General features: G+C 45.7%; 1 protein-coding gene across 1 annotated transcript in view; it reads left to right on the top strand.

Moving 5' to 3' along the window:
• Window positions 1–17,661, top strand: part of PITPNA (phosphatidylinositol transfer protein alpha) — a 40,954-nt gene that overhangs the window by 20,241 nt on the left and 3,052 nt on the right. The window contains exons 7-11 of the mRNA XM_030294982.1: window positions 158–241; window positions 2,133–2,210; window positions 2,361–2,471; window positions 3,246–3,368; window positions 17,093–17,161. Coding sequence (XP_030150842.1) covers window positions 158–241; window positions 2,133–2,210; window positions 2,361–2,471; window positions 3,246–3,368; window positions 17,093–17,137 — 441 coding nt within the window. The 3' untranslated portion in view covers window positions 17,138–17,161. The remainder of the gene's footprint in view (window positions 1–157; window positions 242–2,132; window positions 2,211–2,360; window positions 2,472–3,245; window positions 3,369–17,092; window positions 17,162–17,661) is intronic.

A 17,661-nucleotide genomic window follows, 5' to 3' on the forward strand; every position in this document is an offset into this window, starting at 1 on the left:
GCGGGGCTCGAACCCATGAACTGGGAGATCATGACCTGAGCCGAAGTCGGACGGATGCTTAACCAACTGAGCCACCCAGGTGCCCCCTAGGCGTTCATTCTGGATAAAGGGTGCTTTGTAGTTGACAAAACCTACACAGTGGTCCTTGTTCCTACAGGTGCACAAACTGGAGCCTGAGGCCTGGAAACACGTGGAAGCCATATATATAGACATTGCAGATCGAAGCCAAGTACTTAGCAAGGTAGGAACTGGTTAGCGACGTGGGCGGCCTTTGAGGTGTAGAAATGACTTCCAAGTGTCAGAGAAACCAGGGAACCATACCCAACTTGGCTCAAAGGGAAGTTCTGTCTCAGCTATTGTTTATTTTATTTTTGTAAAGTAGTGTTAAGAATTCTCCTATCTTGACTTGGGGATTCCACCAGGAAGATAGTGGCCCGGATGTATGTGTCCTGTTTAGCCTCTGGGAATTATCACCGGACAGTGTAGGTGCTGAGGATAATTTGCTCAGGTGAAATGACACTTAGCCTGAAACTAGTTTTCAAATTAATGTTTCCAACCCAGTAATTAAAAGAACATTTATTGCCTGCCTGTTGTGTTTGGAAGACTGTGTTCTATGGATTCCAGCAGAAAAATGAAAAGACACATGCCCTCCCCCCAAGAAGTTGGTGGTGGCTTGTCAGAGTAACACACATGGCAGCACACGCCCAGAAAAGGACAGTCACTACTAGACCATGAACTTGGAGAGAGCCGGGACCAGGTGTGTCCTGCTCAGTGCTGTGCTCCCAGGAAGTATTTGTTTAGGGAAGGAAAGTTTAGTTTCTTCCTCATTCACTACTCTTCCTATTTGACGGGGGATATTGGGATCAGGGCAGAGGAATTTGGCTATTTGCCCATTGGTGGGAAATAAGTGTTTGCTCTCCATATCCCAGAGGTATGACACCTCTTTCTTGGAGTCGCTCTCTGTGCTTCAATATTTTGATCTGTATGTCTCCAAAAAGACAGGAAACCATCCTGTGCTTCCTTGCGTAATAGCCTCACTTCCACCCTCAAAAGTTAGTGGATTTTCAAAAAGCTTTTTTATTGAAGTATAGCATACAGCAAAGTTTATATATCCTGAGTGTGTAGCTTAATTGATTTTCTCAAACCTGAGCATACCCAGATATTCTCCAACAGAATGCTAACAAGACTATGGCTCTCTGAGGATTTTGTCAACTCTGGTGGTTTTGTGTGCATGGAGATAAGCAGAGGTGGGGAAGATATGAATAATTAATTTATTTGTTTTTATTTAAGTATAGTTGACACAAAAGGTTGATCTTTTTTTTTTAAAGCACACATAATTTTCATTTTGGGAAATACTTTATGACTCGTGTGTATGCGTGTGATTTGTTTTCTTCGGTATTTTCGTTAAGTAGCTCTTAGAGTGAGTTGCTTTTCTTAAGCCCATATTAGTCAGTGCAGAAGAATAGCCACAGATTAAACTTCTGTTACGGTTAATTCACACACAGCATTGACCGCATTATAAATAAGTGAAGTGAGACTAACAATGGTATACAAGAGGATAGGTCCATACAATGAACGTTTCCAGTAATGATTTTATTAAAACAAGTCAGTTAAAAACAACAGAACCAGCAGGAGAGTGGATGAGATTTCAGGTTCGACAAGCAGTTCTCATCTATGGCCAGGTTTTAGAATCACCTGCAGAGGCTTAAAACAAAAAAAAGAAAATCTGCCCTTACCTGCAAATATTCTTATTTGCTGGGTTTTAGGTGCAGCAGCCCAAAAATCTGTATTTTGAAAAAGCTTTCCATTCGGATGCTTATCCCAGGTTGAATATCTCTGTCTTAAGCTGGAAATATGTGCCTGCTCAGATAGTACTTGACTTGACACTTTCATACGCATAAAACTGAAAACAAACTGTGGCAGAGAAAATCACACAGAGCTCTCCTTAGAGGCAAATGTAAACGGTTCTATATCTTGTTTATAAAATTTTCCCATGTTTTCTATACACCAGCAGCTTCAACTGGTATGAAGTGTATTCTGATGGAAAAACCTAATCTCTGTGTCTCTCCCCCTCCCGCCTTCCCTCCTTCTCTCCCTTCCGACCCCAACTCCAATTCTACCACTTCTCTCAGGATTACAAGGCGGAGGAAGACCCAGCAAAATTTAAGTCTATCAAAACAGGCCGAGGACCCTTGGGACCCAATTGGAAGGTGCAGTTCACATCCTCACCACCAGGGGGCAGGGCACAGCCTGGGCAGACCTCTGCCATTGAGGAGGGGAATGGCTAGGGTGGGCCGAGGGAGAGCCAGAGGTCTGCCCTCTTAGTTACCTGCCTGCCTATATGTGTGTTTCTAATACAGCAAGAACTTGTAAATCAGAAAGACTGCCCATACATGTGTGCATACAAACTGGTCACTGTCAAGTTTAAGTGGTGGGGCCTGCAGAACAAAGTGGAAAACTTTATACATAAGGTAAGTGACCAGGGTAAGGCCTTTCCCGTGGTGGTGGGGGGGGGGGGGGGTTGCCCAACAAGATAAGTGACTTTTATCCTCAGGTGGGTGACATCAGAATATTTCGGTTTGATTTCCCAGACCCCACTTCCCCTTTCACTTAACTGTCTTACAGTTGAATGCTGTCTGTCCAGGAGCACCACATGTTACAGGGAAGGAAACTGAAGCAACAAAAAGGAAACAGGAAGGGGTTTTCTATGACTGAGCTTCAAATAAAACTCAGTCTTTCTCTTTGCTTGAAGCCGAAAGGCAAGAGGCCCCATGAGCTAAATTCTCCAGCACCCTCAATTCCTGAACTGGACAGACCTAAGGCGTTTTTATAGCTTTTTCTCTGATGTGTTAGAGCCTCGCTCCTGGGCCACATTTCATAGCTGCTGGCCGGTTTTAACCTGGCCTTAGGCTCCAGAGACAAGAAGGGAAACTTGGCACAGTTTTTGGGGGGCCTTGGCCGAACTGTGAGCACATGCGCTGCCTGTCTTGCCAGCATTTTGGACACAGGGCCTAGGCTGTGGGGGGGCTCCCTCCTACCTGAGACGTTACCTGTTGTCATGTGAGGGCAAAAATCACTGACTTTTGGGACCCAAGGGCTCACCCATGTAAGCCAGCCGGGCACCACTCTTCCCCGCCCACCCCCGGAAAGTGGGGTTGTTGACACGGAGATCGTGGGAGGGGAGCTGCAGCAGTGGCCTCTGCCTTCTGGTTCTAACTTCTAACTAGGTTCCCTCCTCTCTGTAGCAAGAAAGGCGTCTGTTTACAAACTTCCACAGGCAGCTGTTCTGTTGGCTCGATAAGTGGGTTGACCTGACCATGGACGACATCCGAAGGATGGAAGAAGAGACGAAGAGACAGCTGGATGAGGTAAGTGGGTGCCTGGAAGAGACTGGGCTCTCCACCCGGTCGATCCCCGAAGGAGACCGTCATGCGGGGCAGTTCACGAGGGCACCGCCTGCGGCTCTAGGAACGCGTCAGTGTCCACGTGAGTAAGGTCTGGTGCCAGGTGGCATGGAAGGAGAGACAGCGAGCTGAGGCCTTGGCGTACTCGGAGAGACGAATATGGCAGCGTGTGCTGCATGCCAAGTGAGCGCTTGCTGCCGTGGTTCTTTGGAACTGGAGGGGTGGGGGGAGCCGTGCTGGGCTGCGACCTCGAGGGGGCCCCTGGGAGAAGGCAGGCTGGTCGGATCCGTGAGTACCACGCACATCCCCCACGGAGGACGGCAGCAGCGCACACACGCAGCTGACTACTGACGAGGGTGGTCTTGAGCTATATTTAGAGTTTGGGGCCTTGGCTCTTTTGGGGGAAGCAGGGGCTTGGCGTGGATCCAAAGAGCTGGAGGCCTACCACTCGTGCCGCCTCATTTGGGGATGCTTCTCTGCGAGGCTCGCTCTGAGGAGATGGTCAGTAAACAACATTCAAGCACTGACTGTGTGTGAGGCACCATTCCAAGGGCTCTTAAATACGCCATCTCCTGAGATCCTCATGATACCAGTGAGGAGACGCCACTGTTGTTGCCACCCTCAGACGAGGCTCCGAGAGTCCAGCTCGTGATACGGGCAGGGTGATACGGGCAGGGTGAGAGCCATAGCTCCGGATCACTTGGCTGCTTTTCCTCCCTTAGATGCCATTTGGGGCCGTCCTGCCCTCTCGGGGCTAAAAATAAGGCAGGAAGCTCTGTTTCATAACTGCCGTCCATTTCTCCCTCCTTGCCCTGGGTGGGTTGGCGTGGAGCCAGAGGTCGGGGAGACATTGCTTTGCCCAGCTTCGCCCAACTCCCCGGTAGTGCCTCCGGCGAGACCCAGGCCTGGGTGCCCGTGGTGCTCCCGCTCCACTGAGCTGGTCTTGGGTGCAGACTGGGCCCAGGCGTTCTTCCTTCCCTAGTTCCTGTTGAAGGCAGATGTTCTGGTTATTCATCCAGCTGCATTTGGCAGGGAAGTGGCAGGATTTTTGACACAATTCCTGATTCTTCTGCTAAGGATCTTCAAGGAAGTGGTAGATTTTTAACCTCCGGGACTATATGAGAGAGAGGCCGGAGTGTTTTGGTCACCCTAGTCCTGACAAAAGAAGGGAAAAAAATTACCAAACAAAGGAGCGTGGTGAGTTCAGGGTTCAGCCTGGAGCTTCCGTCACCCACTGCCTGACAAGGTATACCGGGGCTCGTGGAGGCGTTTGCGGACAGCCTTTCACTCTTTGGGCAGAATTTGAGTTCTTGGAGCTGGAGGAACTCTCCAGAGGAGCTCCTGGATCTGACTCTGAGATTCAAAGTTTGAGAGTCCTCACCATTGTGGAGTTCTTTTTTTTAATCCCCACCTCTCTCTGTGTGTTTCTCCATTCTGTGGAGGATTGTGCCAAAACCTTAGAAGACCGCTATCCTCCAGGCTAACTGCAAATTCAGGAAACCCATTTTAGAACTGGAATTTTAAATAGTTTGTAGTAGAAGAAAAAGGGAAAACCAAGTCTGTGTCGTTGTGGGACATCTTTTGACCTCATCAGCAACTGTACCTCTGGCATACTTGTCTTTTTTCTCTTTTTTTTTCCCTCCTTCTAAAAAATATTTTATCAAAGTTGTTATTTTTATAGTTATATTTATTAAAAAAAAACTTATTGGGGTATGATTGGCACACAGAAAGCTGCACATATTTAATATATAATCTTGAGAGTTTCAGATAAGTATACATCTGTGAAACCATCACCACAGTTTTTGCGTGAACAAAACATCACCTCCAAAGCATTTTATAGTTTTCAAACTCAGATGGCGTCCCCGGCTTATGAGGAAGAAGCTGTCCTCCTCTTCCCTGCCCCTGGAGTCCTGCCCCCAAAAGCAGCCCCTTGCAGTTCTTCGGGGTGTTTCTTTTGTTAATGACCTCCATTATTTCCAAATAATATGCTTAGGTGCTTAATTTTCAATTTCTCAACTTTAGATATTAATGGTCGACTTTTCCTATGATTTAGTTCCTGTACTCCACCCATCACTCACTCTCTTCTCCCTCCTCCATTATCAGAATTTTGGGTTAATTCATTATTCTGTTTATATTATTACAACTTTTTTGTTCATTTCCCCATCTGAACACTTTAGTCTTCTGCTGATTTCCGTTCCTTTCTTGGAAAATTTTTTGTTTTTTAATAATACAGTTTGAAACTAGTATGTTAACGAACTGGAATTTAAATAAACACCTGGGGGAAAAAAAGATAAGTTACTAATTGCCTCCCTTCCTTTAGTTAGCTTAGTTTTATGTGTCTGTGTCATTAAGTTTTGTTTTTGAATCTTTACATGGGTGATCCTGTCTGGTCGTGTGGCGTGTGCCGTGTGATAACGTAGGTAATGTCGGTTCATCCTCACTGATTTTGCTCCCCCCTCAACAGACACTCTGATCTCAAGATCTCCTCAGTTCTGGAAAATGTGTTTGTATATCTATTTCATAATTTTTTCCCCTCTGTTTCCTTTATTCTTTTTTCTGGAATTTTTATTAGGAGTCAGAAATCAGACTTAATGAAGTGACCTCATTTTCTTATGTTTTCTCTCCTTTTTTTCTGCCTTCTGAAGATATTTTCCAATGTTTGCTTCTCTCTCATCTGTTGATTTTTAAAACATTTTCAAGCATTTCTTGCACCGTGTTCTTTTTCTTCAGTACTTTTTCTGTTTTTCTCTGTGCGTTATCTTCCTTTTCTGAGGCTTTGACTTTTTGTTTTTGTGTTTGGTTTTTGAGGTTTCTCTGCCCCTCGTGTGTTCTTTGTTTCCCCTGAGCACCCTTCTCCTGTTGGACTCCGTGATTCGCCTTAGTGGCTTTCCTTAAATGACTAGCGGTCCTTGGCCATTCATTCACATCTAAGAGTGAGCATGCCGTGGGATTGCTTGAACTTAACCCCCTGGTTAAGGGTCCCCCCACCCCCACCCCGCCGCACTTGCTGAGCCCTTCACTGCTGCTATGATGTGACAGGAAGGGGGGTGATTGCTTGGATGTGAGAACTCAGGGAGGGAATACCAGGGCCAAACTGGGTTTTTTTTATTCTCACTTTCAAACAAGTCACCCATTTTCAACCCTGGCTGCACACCCACCCTCTAAGGTACCTGGTGCTTCCGGTTCCTGAGCCTCTGGAGAACCTGCAGCACAAGTGGGTCTGTTCCTCCTCAGCTCCCCTCCTCACAGGTACTTAGTGCCAGTCCTGCTGCTCTGCAAATTAGTCACTACTCGTCCATCCATGTTTCATCTTCCAGAATGGTGTTGCCATCTCTTCTCTGCTGTTGGCGCCTGTGTTTTTGTTGTCTTCATGGTTTTATATCTTTTGCTTATTCGTTTACTGTCATCGTAGTGGGGTTTGGGGGAGGAATAGTGATAGATGCATGTTTACAACCTGCCATGGTTAACTGTAAATTTGCAAGAGGAATTATGACCCTTGCTCTCTGAATAATGCATAGCAGTCTAACGTGGGTGGATTTTCTCGGTGAATTATGAGGGGTCACTATAAGGCCACAGTCACCACTACTGTAACTCTGGTCCCAATGGGAGGGTGGACTTACCATTCTTGGGTGAGGTTCAAGGGTTTGAGAAACAAGGGATCAAGAGATCAGTCCTTTGCCCTAAAAAGAAACATGTCAGGATATGTGTGCCTGTAGGAGAGCAGTGTCTGTCTGTCTTCCTCCCTCCTTTCCTCTTTCCCTCCCTTCTTCCCTCTCTTTTTCTCCCTCTCCCTTGCTCTTGCTCTCTTAAGAGACTCATAGTCTTGAGGGGTGTCTGGGTGGCTCAGTCGGTTGAGCGTCCGACTTCGGCTCAGGTCATGATCTCACCGTCTGTGAGTTCGAGCCCCGCATCGGGCTCTGTGCTGATGGCTCAGAGCCTGGAGCCTGCTTCCGATTCTGTGTCTCCCTCTCTCTCTGCCCCTTCCCTGCTCATGCTCTGTCTCTCTCTGTCTCAAAAATAAATAAAAACACTAAGAAAAAAATTTTTTTTTTGAAAAAAGAGACTCATAATCTTGAAACTGAAAGAAAGCTCCTTAAAGCTCACTTAGTCCAACTGCATGTCCAACGCTTGACTCCTCTCTGCAGCTTCCCCACCAGCCTATGCTTGATTGCTTCCTATAATGGGGAACTCACTATCTCTTGAACGTGGTGGTAATAAAAAATATTTTCATTACTAATAGCTAATATTTTATTGAGGTCTTACTGTACGCCTGGCGTGTGTGTTCAGCATTTTCCGTGAATTGCGTCATCAAATCCTCATGTCATCCTGTGTCATAGTATTTTCCTCTTATAGGTAGAACAACTGAGGCTCAAAGAAGTTGAGGATACCTTCTAGTTCAGTATACAAGTGCCGCCTGGGCCTTTGGCCAATAACTCTGTAGATAATGCACCTGGGAGAAGGGAACTCATTTTAAAACTTTTTTTTTTTTTTAATTTTTTTTTTTTTCAACGTTTATTTATTTTTGGGACAGAGAGAGACAGAGCATGAACGGGGGAGGGGCAGAGAGAGAGGGAGACACAGAATTGGAAACAGGCTCCAGGCTCTGAGCCGTCAGCCCAGAGCCTGACGCGGGGCTCGAACTCCCGGACCGCGAGATCGCGACCTGGCTGAAGTCGGACGCTTAACTGACTGCGCCACCCAGGCGCCCCTCATTTTAAAACTTTTAAGAAAACTTGTTTCCTGATGTGCTGGACTCTAGAACATTTGCTGAAAAACAGCAAAGATACTGTTGTGTCAGAGTGCATGAGTAAGATTCTGTAGCATTTTCTTTCCCAGCCTTCCTTTGTGGGGGTTCCTTCTAAGTTCCTGTGGGCTCCATGATTCCTCTGGTCCCTCTATAGCCCATCCCTTCGTGATGGAGCCGAGAGGCCGCATGACCCTCTTGCTCCGCAGGTCCACTTTGGGGGCTGTCTCTGAACCTCCTTGCAGTCAGTCCCCCTGTCCATGTGCTTACCTGTGAATGTGCCTTTCCCTTTCTCGTCTCCTCACTCTTGATGCAGAGGTCCCTTGCTCCATCCTTTGGCTTTCTGGCAGATGATTGCTGGTTCACCATCATTTTTAGATTTTTAAGTCTTAAACTCTGAACTGGTTCCCCTGAGACTATATAAGTGTCCCTGTGCAGTGAAATGCCTACTATACCCCAAAGTTTCCAGTTTGTGATTATGGTAGACAGAAGTTTAGAGGGTTAAGCTGATCAACAGAAACCATTCAGAGCCTAGCTTACTTGCTGGGCCGCGGGACAGTGGGGCGTGAGATTCCAGTAGCATTGGCAGAGGGCAGCGCTAGCTCGGGCTCTAGAGGCTGCGGGATCCCTGCAGGTGGAGAACCATGTTGGCCCGTGGACTCTTAATTCCCTCTCATCTGCCCAACAGTGAGTGACCCCAGGGCAGACCGCCTGGAACTTTGGAACATCTTGAAATATGGAAGTAGATTTATTTACGTTCTTTTATTTATTTATTTGTTCATCAGTCATTCACTTATTAATGTTTGTTTATTTTTGAGAGAGAGCAAGAGGCAGAGTGCGAGCAGGGGTGGGGCAGAGAGAGAGGGAGACGCAGAATCCCAAGCAGGCTCCAGGCTCCAAGCTGTCAGCACAGACCCTGATGCGGGGCTCGAACTCACAAACTGTGGGATCATGTGACCTGAGCCAAGGTCGGAGGCTTAACCAACTGAGCTACCCAGGCAGGTGCCTCTTTCTTTTCTTTTCAAATACAGTCTCATTTTTCAATATTAGGGTAATATATAAACATTAAACATTTTTTTGGAAAATAGTGGAAAGTAGAAAGAAAAAAAAATCACTTGTACTCTACTTAAAGATAACCTCCAAAACATGTGAAGTCTTTCTACACACTTTTTTAAAAAAAATTTTAATGTTTATTTTTGAGAGAGAGACACAGAGCATGAACAGAGGAGGGGCAGAGAGAGAGGGAGACACAGAATCTGAAGCAGGCCCCAGGCTCTGAGCTGTCAGCACAGAGCCCGATACGGGGCTTGAACTCACGAGAACCGTGAGATCATGACCTAGGCCAAAGTTGGATGCTTAACCGACTGAACCACCCAGGTGCCCCTTTCTACACACTTTTACTTAGTTATGATCATAGGACATATGCCAAATGGATAGCCTACTTTTTTCTCTGAACATTATAACAAATGTGTAACATTATAACAAATGTTAACATTTTCCACCAAGAGTTTCTTCACACACAGGGTTCTGACGGCAGCATACACATTGCTCTGTGATCGGTCATTGCCCTGTATTGGGTTTTCCTTCATGTTCTCAGGTTCTCACTGTTGTCAGTAATGCTGGGATGAAAATTTCTGTGCATGCACTGTTTTGGATTATTATTTGGATTTGGATTATGATTATTTCCTTAGAATAAATTCCTACTAATGGAATTAGAGAATTTAAGACTCTTGTTATTTATTACCAAATTTCTTTTCTGAAGGGCTTTCTTTTTTTTTTAATTTAATTTTCTTTTCAGTTTTATTTATTTAAGTAATCTCTGCACCCACCATGGAGCTTGAGCTCATGACCTGGAGATCAAGAGTCACGCGCCCCTCTGATTGAGTCAGCCAGGAACCCCTGCAAAGGGCTTTCTAAAGAGGTTCTAGAAACAATTTGCATGTGCCTCATGTTTGTGTTCCTTCAGGAATGCTTGGTCTCTGGTTGCTTTTCAGGGTCTTAAACTGATTTTTTTTTTTCCTAGCTTTATTTCTTATTGAACTTTTTATTTTGAAATGATTATAAGATTCACATGTAGGGGCGCCTGGATGGCTCAGTCGGTTAAGCGTCCAGCTTTGGCTCAGGTCATGATCTCACAGCTTGTGAGTTCGAGCCCTGCATCGGGCTCTGTGCTGACAGCTTGGAGCCTGGAGCCTCTTCAGATTCTGTGTCTTTCTCTCTCTCTCTGCCCCTCCCCTGCTCACACTCTGTCTCTCTCTGTCTCTCAAAAATAAATAAACATTAAAAAAAATTAAATAAAAAAAAAGATTCACATGCAGTTATAAGAAATAATACAGAGTGGGGTGCCTGGGTGGCTTAGTCAGTTAAGCGTATGGCTCAATTTTGGCTCACGTCATGACCTCACAGTTTATGAGTTCAATCCCCACCTCTGGCTCTATGCTGACAGAGCAGAGCCTACTCGGGATTCTGTCTCCTTCTCTCTCTGCCACGTTCATGCATGCTCGCTCTCCCTCTCTCTAAAATAAATAAACTTAAAAAAAAAAAAAAGAATGCAAAGAGATCCATTTCTCCCAATGGCAATGTGTTGCAAAACTATAGTACAGTATCACAACCAGGATATTGACATTGATACTTTCACTAGTTGTTTTTTTTTTTTTAATCAAAGGAGTATTTCATACTTAATAGTAAAAATTTTCAAAAGATATACAAAAAAGGGACACCTGCCTGGCTTATTCGGTAGAGCATGTGACTCTTGATTTCATGGTTGTAAGTTTGAGCCCCATGTTAGGTGTAGAGATTAAAAATAAAATCTTTTTTTTTTTTTTAATGTTTGTTTATTTTTGAGAGACAGAGAGACAGAACATGAGTGGGAGAAGGGCAGAGAGAGAGGGAGACACAGAATCTGAAGCAGGCTCCAGGCTCTGAGCTGTCAGCACAGAGCCCAACGCGGGGCTTGAACCCACGAACTGTGAGATCATGACCTGAGCTGAAGTCAGAGGCTTAACCAACTGAGCCACCCAGGGGCCCCAAAAATAAAATCTTAAAAATATATAAATATGGAAAAATACAAAATTGAAGTCCAAATAAATAAATAAAATAAATAGATGAATAAAAGTTCCTTTCTTCCAATCCCCGGCCTTATTCCCTAGAGAAAATCACTGTTAAAAACAAACCAAGGGGGGAGCCTGGGTGGCTCAGTCGTTTGGGCGTCCGACTTCAGCTCAGGTCATGATCTCACAGTCTGTGAATTAGAGCTCTGCGTCGGGCTCTGTGCTGACAGCTCAAAGCCTGGAGCCTGCTTCAGATTCTGTGTCTTCTTCTGTCTCTGCCCCTCCCCTGCTCATGCTCTGTCTCTCTCTCTGTCTCAAAAATAAATAAAAATATTTAAAAACCAAACAGGGGAGGGGTCAGCTCAGGTCATGATCTTGCACTCCGTGAGTTTGAGCCCCACGTCGGGATCTGTGCTGACAGCTCGGAGCCTGGAGCCTGCTTCGGATTCTGTCTCCCTCTCTCTGTCTCTCCCCCGCTCATGCTCTGTCTCTCTCTCTCTGTCAAAAATAAACATTAAAATAAAAATTAAAAAACAAACAAACCAGGGGATGCCTAGTCCAACTGACATGGCTCAGTCGGATGAGCATCTGACTCCTGATTTCTGTTCAGGTCATGATCGACCCCAGGGTCTTGGGACTGAGCCCTGTATCAGGCTCTGCACTCAGCGTGGAACCTGCTTAAGATTCTGTCTCCTTCCGCCCCTCTCCCTTGCTTGCGCACGTGTGCGTGCACACACGTTCTCTCTTTTTCTCAAACAAAACAAACAAACCAGGATTGGAGTTTGTATTTTCATATTCCTGGACTATATGCGTCTACATAGCCAGCCTTCGGTAGCTTGATCGGAAGAAACATCAGATAAAACCTCTCAGTGTTATACAGGCCCCAAGAAACAGGAAATAAGCATTCTTAGAGCATTTCATTAGAAGAATGAAATAATGCATTTTTATTTCAGTGGCACCCTCTGAGGTGACCTTGTCTCTGAGAGTAGGGGAAGCTATCATGGTCTCTGATAGGAAGTTGCATCTTAAGCCATAGGAAACAGGACCTGGCTTAGTAAATTAAAGCAAGGCAATAAACTCTGAGGGTATACATGGATCTAGTTGGGGCCCAAGGAGCTTTGCTCCCCTGGTACTAAATCTTAGCCTCTCTCAAATCGAAAATTTATGTGAATGGTCATTAGTGAGCAAACAGTTAATGAATTCTTTTTTGTGTTTTTAAAAAAATTTATTTTGAGCTGAGATACAGAAACAACCTAAGTGTCCATCAATAGATGAATGGATAAAGAAGATGTGGGGTGTGTGTGTGTGTAAATAAAATGGATGGCATACGACTCAGCCATAAAAAGGAATGAAATCTTGCATTGTGACAACATGGATGGACCCTAAAGGGTTTACACTAAGTGAAATAAGTCAGACAGAAAAAGACAAATACCATATAATCTCACTGATAGGTGGAATCTAAAAAACAAAACAAATGAACAAACAAGAGGGGCGCCTGGGTGGCGCAGTCGGGTGAGCGTCCGACTTCAGCCAGGTCACGATCTCGCGGTCCGGGAGTTCGAGCCCCGCGTCGGGCTCTGGGCTGATGGCTCAGAGCCTGGAGCCTGTTTCCGATTCTGTGTCTCCCTCTCTCTCTGCCCCTCCCCCATTCATGCTCTGTCTCTCTCTGTCCAAAAATAAATAAAAACGTTGAAAAAAAATTAAAAAGAAAAAAATGAACAAACAAGAGAAACAGAGCCTCAAATATAGAGAACAAACTAGTGGTTCCCAGAGGGGAGGGTGGATTGGGAGGTGGGTGAAACAGTTATAAAATAAGTAGGTCATGGGGAGCCTGGGTGGCTCATTCAGTTAAGCGTCTGACTCTTGATTTCAGCTCGGGTCATGATCTCATAATTTGTGAGTTTGAGCCTCACGTTGGGCTCTGTGCTGACAATGCAGAGCCTGCTTGGGATTCTCTCTCTCTCTCTCTCTCTCTCTCTCTCTCTCTCTCTCTGCCCCTCCCCTGCTCACACTTAAACGAACTTAAAAAAAAAAAAAAGTCACAGGATGAAAAATACAGCACAGGTAATACAGTCAATAGTAGTGGAATAATTTTGTATGTGACCAATGGCGACTACACTCACATGGTGAACATTTCCTAATGTATCTAATTGTCGAATCACTGTGTTATACACAGAAACTAACATAATATTGTACATCAGCTATACTTTAATTTTTTTTTTTTTTTTAATTTATTTTGACGGGCACCTGGGTGGCTCAGTTGGTTGAGTGGCCAACTCTTGATTTTGGCTCAGGTCATGATCCCAGGGTCATGGGATAGAGCCCTGTGTCTGGCTCCACACTGAGCGTGGAGTCTGCTTAAGATTCTCTTGGGGCGCCTGGGTGGCTCAGTCGGTTAAGTGGCCGACTTCGGCTCAGGTCACGATCTCGCGGTCCATGAGTTCGAGCCCCGCGTCGGGCTCTGTGCTGACAGCTCAGAGCCTGGAGCCTGCTTCAGATTCTGTGTCTCCCTCTCTCTGACCCTCCCCTGTTCATGCTCTGTCTCTCTCTGTCTCAAAAATAAATAAAAACGTTAAAAAAAATTTTTTTTAAAAAGATTCTCTCTCTCCCCCTGCCCCTCTTCCCTGCATGCATGTGCTCTCTCTCTCTAAAATTAAAAAAAATAAATAAAAATTAGTTTGAAAGAGTTTCAAACTTAGAGAAAATGATAAGAAAAACACAAAGAACTCTTGTATGCCCCCTTACACAGAGACCTCATTCCTTTTAAGTTTTTTTTTTTTTTAAGTTTATTTCTTTCTTTGAGAGAGAGAGAGAAAGCGCCGGGGAGGGGCAGAGAGGGGGGAGAGAGAGAATCCCAAGCAGCTCTGCATCGACAGAGGGCTCAGCCCCAGGAACTGCAAGATCATGATCCCAGCTGAGATGAAAAGTTGGACATTTAACTGACTGAGCCACCCAGGCACCCCTATTTATTTATCTTGAGAGAGAGAGAGCAGTGGAGGGGCAGAGAGGGAGAGAATCCCAACACAGTGCTCAATCTCACACGTGAGATCATGACCTGAGCCAAAATCAAGAGTCGGATGCTTAATTGACTGAGCCACCCAGGCTTCCCAGAGACTTCTGTCCTTTCGAGCGGATACAGCCCAGTGTCACACGCTGTACCCTTCTAGTCTCTTTCACTCTTATGCAATTCCTCAGTTTTCCTGGACTTCCGTGACCTTGACATTTTTGAAGGTTATAGGCGTAGGCAAATCATCGTGTAAAATGTCTTTCGGTTTGGGTTTATGCAGTGATTCTGCAGGATTAGATCCAGTTTATATATTTTAGGCCAGAATGTCACAGATTTGGTGTCCTTTCATTGCATTGTAGCTGTCTTTCTGTCCACTTACTGCTCAGGTTACCTCTGTCCACTCAAAGCACAAGGCATCAGGGGTTTGTCTTTTTCTTTTCGTGACACAGCCCTGGGACCATGTCTCTAAGGAGCCCTGGTTCCTTTCAGTGAAGGGTCCTGGGTGTGCTCGTTACTGCTGGGCTGTTGCTGCCCCCAGGCCTTCTCGTAGGACAGAGCTGAGGAACTTTCACATCTGTAGTTATTTCCATATCTGTCTTACATGTATGTTCACACAAATACTTCCAATTCCAGCCTAATACTACAAGGTAAACTTTTTCTCTTTTTAAAAACATAACAGTGGGGCATCTGAGTGGCTCAGTCGGTAAAGCATCTGACTTCGGCTGAGGTCATGATCTCACGGTCCGTGAGTTCGAGCCCCGCGTTGGGCTCTCAGCTGACAGCTCGGAGCCTGGAGTCCGCTTCAGATTCTGTGTCTCCCTCTGCCCCTCCACTGCTTGCACTCTGTCTCTTGCATTGTCTCAAAAATAAATAAACATTAAAAAATTTTTTCAAAACAGTGCCTTTATCCTTAACAGATTTCTATCATGTTGGAAAATCTTGAATTTGTTAAACTCCTATAAAGTAATATATTAACAGGCATTAATTGATATAGATAACTGAAGTTACAGAAGCAATAAAAATCAAAAGTCATCATTTGTGAAAGTGAGTTTAGAGCAAATCGACAGGGGATAGGCACCCAGGTGGAGGTAGGAATAAGCACATACTGGCTTTGTGTCAGAAAACGGATCTTCCTGTTTGGCACAGAGGATCTTTGCTGGGGATGGTAAGTGAGGCATGTAAGACTGACTGATGTGATGACTCACTTATTGTCTGTCTCCTGTAGGTTCTGACTTATCAGGTCTTGGGTCCAAGAATCTACAACAAGCAGTCTGGGCAATTCTTTTGCTCAAGTAGGAAACTCTGGCCCAAAAGACCAAGCTGAGACATTTGATGTAATTCCAGTAAAAGTTGTCAACAGGGAATGAATATCAGAACCTCCAGGAGAATTTTTTTTTTTTTTTTTTTTTTTACCATGTCCAGGTTCCACATGGATTCACTGAGTGTAATAATTGGGGGAAAGCAGGGAGTGTGAAAAATGGACAGGAATTCCAAATGTGGCGGGAAGAGTATTTTGAAAATATTTCCTAGTGGAGAACTGCTGCTTCTGAGGTAGAATCTCTGCAGACGTGGCAGTGTTAAAGTTTTAGCGAACGAAACAGAACTCTGAGGAGGAAGCGTAGAAGTCCAGTTTCCTCGGAGCTTGTGGGCACACCCCCCCCCCTCCTTTGCTGCAGGGTGCTGCAGAGATCCCAGGTGGACTGAGCGCATACTCCGGGCCAGCACTCTACCGCACTAAGTACTCTGCATGAATACCTTTACTTCATTTTCTACAGCCCCACGACGTAGTCGCTTTTATTATCTTCATTTTATTATCACAGACACTGAGGCTTAGAGTGCAGTGAGGTAACTTGTTCAGGGTCACATGTGGTGATGGTGCCAGAATACAATCCAGGCAGTTTGACTCCAGAGGCCCATTCTCTGAGGTGCTCACAATTTGTTGAATGAATAAAGAATGTGAGTTGAGCAGAACACTCATGGATAGTGAAGAAATATCTGATGGGAAGTTAAAATACACGTGTGTTGTAGGCATGCTGCAAATAGAGTGGAACTTGCGAGTTGGAAAGGATTTGAGGGAGATCACCTCCGCGGTCTCCCCACGAGAAGTTGTGTCCACTTCTGCTTGGAAGGTGCAGCTGACAGGGGCCACTCAGGGCTTCCAGAGAAGACCCCATCCTGTTTTCCGGCAGCCTCACACTTCTGCTGAGATCTACCCGCCCCTGCACTTTCAAGCCCTGCCTTCTCGTGCCACGCTCTGCCCATCTGACCGATGGCGTGGAGCCTCTCAGCAGAGCCCAGGAAAGGGAATTGCCCTTCCCTCCACCTGCCCCCTCCAGGGAGCCACAGGACTTGCCACCTCGCTTCCTGCCAGTCTCTACTTAATGTCACTTGTCAGAGACCTTCCACAACCCGCTTCTCCAGGGTCATGCTCCATCCAAACAGCCCTTGGCCCCACCTGACATATTGGTTTGTTCTCCCTCACTTTGCCCCAGGATGTAAGCACTGGGAGGAGAGACTTGGTCTCTCCCTGGTTCACTGTTGAATCCTCAGGCCTGAAGCAGTTTTGTGCAGTTTCTAGCACAAAGGAGTTGCTTCATAGATATTTGTTGAATGAATGAATGAAGAAAGAGAGGAGCTTAAGAGCTATACCCCAGCACTGGGATGCAGGGCGAGGAAGAGAAATCCTGGACAGTGGGACCAGTGACACGGAGCTATCCATGGTAGGGCTTTGGCCGTATGTATGCAGAATTCTCTTCTGATTAGCTTTGTGAACAAAAAATGCTCCACCCTCTTCATTGGCAGGACTGAAGAGAAGGCGGAATGTATTTGTGTTGGAGTTCCATCAGCAGCAAGAGCCTTCAGTTTTTCCTGTTTTTTTCTGTTCCAGATGAGACAAAAGGACCCAGTGAAAGGAATGACCGCAGATGACTAAAGCCACCCCTCCCCCTTCTGCACTGTATGTACCGAATACCCTCCCTTTGCATGTCATAGATGTGAAAGCCAGTTTGGGTCCTCGGGGCCTCAGCAGCTCGCTGTGGAGTCAGGAAGCACGCTTCGTTCATCATCCTGCCCTCCACTAATAACGATGGCTGCCATGCTAAACAGCTCTCAGCCCTCCACTGAAAGACCCTGTGACTATTAGGACATTTCAGGGATATGTGATTTTATAATGAACGGCCCAGACACATGGACCTGGGGGTGAGGAGTGGGGCTGTGTTGGTAGATACAGATTTGAAGCTTATCTGCAACTAATTCCTCTCCCTGTCATAGCTAGAGTCGTGTCAAGTTGCAGCTGGCATTCCGGGGTGCCCCCTATGCCCCTAAGCTCGTTCCTAGCTCCCAGGCCAGCATTACCTGCCCCACCCTTGGAAAATCTGCGGGCCAGACAGCTTTTCCTAGGGTCCATCATTGTGTCTGGGGCATCGTTTCCTTGTTCTTTAGACCTCCTGATCCCAT

The sequence above is a fragment of the Lynx canadensis genome, chromosome E1, assembly GCF_007474595.2.
Source record: "Lynx canadensis isolate LIC74 chromosome E1, mLynCan4.pri.v2, whole genome shotgun sequence".
Taxonomy (NCBI): domain Eukaryota; kingdom Metazoa; phylum Chordata; class Mammalia; order Carnivora; family Felidae; genus Lynx; species Lynx canadensis.